Raw genomic sequence first — 6,902 nt, 5'->3', positions numbered from 1 at the left:
CGTAGGTAAAGTTGTGTCGACACAGCGAGCACATGGTGGATGAAGAGGTCTGGAAGATGAAGAAGTTGTAGAGGGAGACTATACAGAAAAGTTGCAATTGTCGTCATGGTCGAGGGTGAGCTAGGTGCCCAAACACCTCTACAAGACTGTTCGTCCCATGCTCACGTTAGTGTAATTCTGGATGCAATTAACTCCCTTAGAAATGTATATTTAGTTCTTTTTTTCTCTTTTTTGAGTTGGATTTTCCTTTCTTTTTTCAGGATAGGAATGTAGTACTCCAATACTAGTATGCTACACATTTGATTTTTTATTTGAGGGGTTGCTACACATTTGATGTGTTTGGACTCACGCGGCCCGCTCCAGCAAAAAAAGAAAAAAAAAAGAAAGAGGAAAAGGCCACTCGGCCCAACCTCCACTCCCCCATCGTCTTCGCTCGCGACCGAGCTCCGCCGCATCTCGCAGCTGCGCACACCCGCATCGCCGGCGCAGATGGCAGCTAACGCTCTCGCCGCTCTTCGCTCCGCACTTCTCCCAGCAAGCACCTGGTAAATCCTCTCTTCCCTCAAGGTCTCCTCACATCCGGGATGGATCTCTAATCTTTTCCCCTCCGTTTCCCGATCTGCGCAGATTGCGACCTCCTCATCTCCATCTCCACGGACGGCCATGGCGGGGGACTCCAAGAAGGAGAAGTGTGTGGAGGGGAGCCCGGTGGACAAGCTCACCGACGACCTCCTCGTCGAGATCATCTCGCGCGAGCCCTACAAGTCCACCTGCTGCTGCAAGTGCGTCTCCACGCGCTGGCGCGACCTCTTCTCCCACCCCGACCACCGCAAGAAGATGCCCCAGTCCCTCGCCGGCTTCTTCTATCAAGTCAACGGGGTTCGCTATTTCACCAACGTCTCAGGGAAAAGTGACCCTCTCTTCGACCCCTCCCTCTCGTTTCTGCCCAAATACGAGAGCCTCGACATCTTGGACTGCTGCAATGGTCTCCTCCTCTGCCGCTGCTGGAAGGCGACTTATCCTGAGACACTGGATTACATCGTGTGCAACCCTGCCACCGAGAAATGGGTGGTCGTGCCTGCTAGTGACTGGTCCAGCGAGGTGGTGGTCGCTCGCTTAGGGTTCGACTCTTCCGTCTCCTCCCACTTTCATGTGTTCGAATTCATAATTGATGAGGCCTCGGGTGTATACGAGGATGAGAGCAGATATTTTAAGAACATCGAAGCATTGGCGATCTACTCATCCAAAGCTGGAGTATGGATGGTCACAGAAATTATGGCAATTTCATTTGCAATACCCTGGAATTCCAGAAGCGTTTTTCTCAATGGGGTCCTACATTTGGCTACCTTTGATGACTTAATAGTAGCTGTTGACGTTCAAGGAAATCATAAGCGGATCGTTGACCTTGATGATGATTTTATCAATGACATTTTTCCATCACAGAGGCGATTGTATTTCGCACATAGTACTGCTGGTATTGGTGGTTCTGATCTATCAGTCTGGGTTCTTGAGGACCATGGTAGTAGAGCAGACTGGACCTTGAAGCACAATGTCAGCAACTTGAAACTGTTTGGAACAGAGTATTCGTCGTTTCAAAAGCATTACAATGTCGTCTCATTCCACCCAGAACGCAATATGCTTTTCATAGTCTGGGGGGAAGAGAACACATTAATGTCATATGACATGGATTCTATGGAGCTGCGTTTTATACGTCAACTTGGATCTGATTGTCAAGTTGAAGGGTCTGACTGGGAGGGGAAGACTCATTTTTATTCATATGTTCCCTTGTTCTCAGAGTCATTGGCAAATGGGCACTAAATGTCTTACTTGCATAGTGCAGCTTCACAGTTGTCAATCCTTCTAATGATATTGGAATTGGGTCTTGAATTTGGGCAGCAGTGACCTGTGTAGATGTTTATGAAGTCGTGATAGTTTTTGTTGGTGCTTGAGCGCACTCATGTCCTGACTATTGCAGTTAAGTTAGTGACTTAGCTTGTATATATTCGTGGCAGTTAGCAGCCCATCCACTTGTAACACCCTGCTACTTTAATTATGGATATATGATTTCGCTGAACCATTATATTATATCTATCTAAGTTATGTTCTCTGCTTATTCTCTCTTTGTGAATATATTATATGTGCATATTTATCTCCTCTTGCCTTGTCTTGCTACTGAATATTCGGATTCCATTTTTTTTGTAACAATATTGTCTTGAAGCTCTAACCACTAGTCAATGCTGAAATGATCAATCTGTAAGGTATTTCTTGTAGATAGAATTAGATAATGGCGTTAAGGATATATTATTTTCAAAGCTTGAATGGGATTTATGCCATTCCTTTCAATTTTTTTTTATTTAATTGCACAATTCATTTATTACAATATGATATCTTCACACCTGTAGTGGATGATTGGAACCGACTAAAGTAGGAGTCCTTCGATAGCAGTTGCCTCCTTTGTATGTTGGTTCTAAATACTGAAAGATGGCTATCACAACTCTAGAGCCTGTATGGTGGGATATACTGAAGTGTTAAACAACTAATGGTGGCAGTGGTGTTCTCTCTGTTCTGCCTGTGAGCCTGTATGGTGACTACTCTATATTCAAGAATGTCCTATTTATTGCTAGCCTGTTCTGTTGTGTTCAACTGGCAAAACTACTGTCATAATAATTGGCTGAAGTTAATTTTATAAGGACAGACTAGCGCGTGATCTGGTCCCGATCTGCTCCATCACCTGCCCCTCCTGTGGCTGCTGGTTTATTCCTCGCATCATCGCTACCGCCAGCCATACCTGGATCCACCAACTTGGACTGAACAGAGCCAGATTCTTGCCTTGAATCGATTTTTTGATTGATCCACTTGTCCATAAACTGATTGGGTTATGAGAAGACATAGAGAAAAGAGAAGACGGTGTTGAGAAAGGAAGATGAATAACGGGCATTGGCTGGAGTGTGGACGGCCTGAACACAAAATAGTATTGGTTCGAAGATTTGGCTGATTTTGGTTCAAACTAGTATTGGTTCAAAGATCTTTATTGCATTCGCAAAAAACTCAAATTTGTCCGTATAGGGTTGAAGAATGTTCAAGTCGCCGAAGAATGTTCAAGTCCTCGGCAACGTGCTTTTCTGAGAATATTAGAAATTCTTGGGAACCTGTAGTACATGATGTGGGACATACATTCCGAAGGCTGCTCGGAGTTTGCAAATTATCATTTTGAAAAGAACAAAAGATTACTAGATATTGTTCCACAGAAGGTCAGAATGCCTCAGGGACATGATGTGCAGGGGCGAGCGTGGAAGGTCAAAATCAAAGGAACATGCTCATTATCTTGAAAAATGTACGGATGTGCCAAGTAGATGGGAACATGTCTCCTCTGCCTTTGCTCTGTTTCCCAGGTCAATTTAGAGTCTAAGGTAATCTGCAGCTCAAGCCCAGACCCAGGAAGCAGAATTGACTGATGCAAAGTTTCTAGTTGTTGGCAGCTCAAGAAACAAGTATCACAGGTAATCTCTAGTAAGCTCCTAAAGAAGGAACAAAAATGAAAAATATGCTCTGTGTTCATGTCCAGGTATTGAACTGAATTCTTCTGCAAGTTTGCATTCTTGGAAATTAATAATCAGTGCAAACCGTTTCTGCTTCTTCTCTTAATTTTTGCCTACAACAGTCAGTCAAGGTTACAATCATCACCATTCCAGGAATCACTTTGAGGATGCAAATTACTGCCTCAAACATGCTCCAAACAATTGCTCGGTGATCGCGGTTGTAAGGGAAGGCCTGACGCAGACCCAGAGTAGCAATCGACTCAAGTCTTGGTCATTTGATGGTGATAAGATTGCAGTTTGTTCGCTGATGCCTCTCCAAAATAAGCTTGTGATGTAAATATTTATACTCTCTCTGTTCACTTTTATAAGACGTTTTAGAAAGTTCGGAGTGCCCAAAACAGTTCAAAGCTAGTTGTCTAAAACGTCTTATAAAAACAAACAGAGTGAGTAACTGGTACGAAAAAGTTATGTTATCACGTAGTTGCCCCCTTGGTACACGGAAGTCTTTTCCGCCTGCTGGTACATGGAAGTCTTTCTCCTGGCCTACTGATCGTCAGGTGTGGCCCAGCAAGGCTCAACGTCGGTACTACATCTAACTAGAGTCCCTCACGCGCCTAATGTACGGTGTAAGAAAACGATGAAGCTTAGTTATACGTTGAGTAGGTCGGGTCCCTAATCTTGAATCAGGCTGCATCCTTGATAGCCTGGTGTAGCTACCAATGTGTCCAGCGACACATTTCTCGAGTTGGCTGTCAATTTTTCCGGGGAGGATTTCGCCGCCCTGTGAAAAATTGCATGGTAGGATGCAGGTTGGTCTGGGCTTGCCAAACTTCTGGTGATAGAGCCAAGAGCTCGCCCAATGTCATGGGCATGCCAGTATATTGTAAGGTCGATGTTGGCTCAAATCCAAACAGTCTATTAAAGTGCAAGCATGAACATGTTCCTGGATGCCTACTATTCCGAGCACAAGCATGCTACATGTGTCTTACTTCCATATCCTAAGTCACATTGTTTTCTCTTCCTCTGAAGTCTCGACATTTGAGAGATGGCGTAGGCATGAGTCCATGAGAAGGAAGGCTACACGACATCTAGATGGACATATATTGAGCTAAGATTGAAGGCGGTGCATCTCTAATATTTACAAAATGAGATCAGTGCTTGGTGCAGTGGGTCCACATTATATATTTACACAGCCTAAATCAAGACCATAGTATCTTCTAGTACATTGAAAATTCATTTTTGAAACAATGCTTCAATTTGTTGGTTGTTCTATACTATCCTTCTGTAAAAATACCGAGCTAGTGTAAAGGCAATTCAATTTGATGGTTGTTGCACCTGGTACAAGGAGAATCACATGGCTGATGGAAATAAGTGAATGAATCATATGTATTCATCCAAAGGGAATCTTTTTTTTTTCTAGAATCATGAATCACTCCCCGGATTCATTCATTGAATGAAACCACCAAAGTTCACAATCCTAACATGGCGGAAAGAAATGTAGACTCAAGCACATAGTACGCCCTATAAATGTTAGTTAACAAACCACTAAGAAATTGGGAAGAGCCATCTTAACTGTATTGTACACACTGTACACACGGAAAGCAGACCATACGGGTATGCACTAATACAGTATCCAAAATAACAAGCGCATTAACGTGGACATTTTTTCGAATTAGATGGTTTCCCCCTTATTTCATTTCTCAGTAAAACTAAGTCCACCAACATATGGGTGTGGACGTGTGGTATCATGGATCTGAGCAACCAAATGTATTGGTCGACGTGATGGTGCCAACAATTGTGTCGACAGGTGAGCACGCGCTAGCATGCGTGTCCGTGGATTGAGTGAGACGAGAGCACCGACCGCTACAAGTACAAAGCATCACACGATGGAAATGCAAAGTGTATGGTGGATAACCTGCAAAAAAAAGTGCACGGTGGAAAAAGGGTCCTCGAAGTTGTGAGGAGGGTTATCTACGAAAATTTGTACTTGTTCAGTTCCATGCTCAAGTTTCGGATGCAAAATTCCCAGTCATGCATTAACCATGCTAATACTGATACCATCTGACGAGCAATATAAAAAAAGAAAGAAGAAAGAGTTTCGGATGCAAATTTCTTTTTTTTTGAGGGGTGGATGCAATTTTCTCATGTTCAAATTTATTTTCTTCAGGATGTACGAGGCCCGCCCGTTAGACTGCGCGCGGCCCGCTTCTGCAAAGGAAAAGAGAAGGTCATACGGCCCAACCCTGCACTTCACTTCACACCTCCGCCGCATCTCTGCACGCCCAAACCCTCCTCGCCGGCTCAGCTGAAGCTCTCGCCGCTCTTCACTTCGCCGTTCGTGCAAGCACCTGGTAGATCCTCTCTTCCCTCACGCTCCCCCCCCCCCCCCCCCCCCCCCCCCCCCCCCACCCTCAAGCACCCCTGGGATGGATTATGTGTTGTGCAATCCCGCCACTGAGAAATGGTTGGTGGTGCCTGCCACTGAATGGTCCAGCAAGGTGAGTGTTGCTCGCCTGGGGTTCGACCCGGCCGTTTCATCCCACTTCCATGTATTCGAGTTCATAGATGAGGACGAGCAAAGCGATTGCAGTGGACGCATTGAAACATTGGCGATTTATTCGTCCAAAGATGGAGCTTGGAAATATCGAACAGTTGAGTGTGGTCCATTTGCGTTACCCAGGAATTCAGTAAGCGCATTTCTAAATGGGGTCTTGCATTTAGCTGACTTCGATAATTTAATAGTAGCTGTTGACGTGGAAGGAGATAATTGGTGGCTCGTTGATATTCCTAAGCTACCATACAATGCTGATGATATAAATGATGTATTTCCATCACAGGGACAGTTGTATTTTGCAAATAGTACTACTGGTTCCGAGCTATCCATATGGGTTCTTGAGGACTGCGTCACTGGAAAATGGACTTTGAAGCATAATGTCAGCCACTTTCAGTTGTTTGTAACAGAGTATTCATCGTATGCGGATGATTATCGTGTTATTTCAATCCACCCAGAACACAATCTGATTTTCATAGTCGCTGGGGACAAGAAGATTCTAATGTCATATGATATGGATTCTATGCAGCTGTGTTTTATACGTCAGCTTGGATCTGATTGTGAAGTTAAATGGCCTGGTTACGGTGACACGACTCCTCCTTTTAATCCACATGTTCCCTTGTTCTCACTGTCATTAGCAGACGGGCACTAAATGTCTATGAAGCTATGTTTTATGTCAGCTTGGATCTGAATGTGAGGTTGAATGGCCTGGCGCTGCATACTGCAGCTTCATAATTGTCCATGTTTCTGATGATATCGGAGTTAGGTCTTGAATTTGGGCAACAGTGACTGGGGTAAACATTTATGAAGTT

The 6,902-nt window shown here is 44.3% G+C and overlaps 1 protein-coding gene across 1 annotated transcript; it reads left to right on the top strand.

The window, feature by feature from the left end:
- The first annotated feature begins 394 nt into the window (after window positions 1-394).
- Window positions 395-2,113, top strand: LOC109783485 (F-box protein At5g07610). Its single transcript, XM_020342089.3, has 2 exons — window positions 395-545; window positions 628-2,113. The coding sequence occupies exon 2, from the start codon at window positions 664-666 to the stop codon at window positions 1,816-1,818; it is 1,155 nt and encodes a 384-aa protein (XP_020197678.1). The 5' UTR covers window positions 395-545; window positions 628-663; the 3' UTR covers window positions 1,819-2,113.
- The last annotated feature ends 4,789 nt before the right edge of the window (window positions 2,114-6,902 follow it).

The sequence above is a fragment of the Aegilops tauschii genome, chromosome 3 (assembly GCF_002575655.3).
Source record: "Aegilops tauschii subsp. strangulata cultivar AL8/78 chromosome 3, Aet v6.0, whole genome shotgun sequence".
NCBI lineage: Eukaryota > Viridiplantae > Streptophyta > Magnoliopsida > Poales > Poaceae > Aegilops > Aegilops tauschii.
Note: the sequence above shows the minus strand (reverse complement) of the source record. Positions and strands in the feature narration are given on the sequence as shown.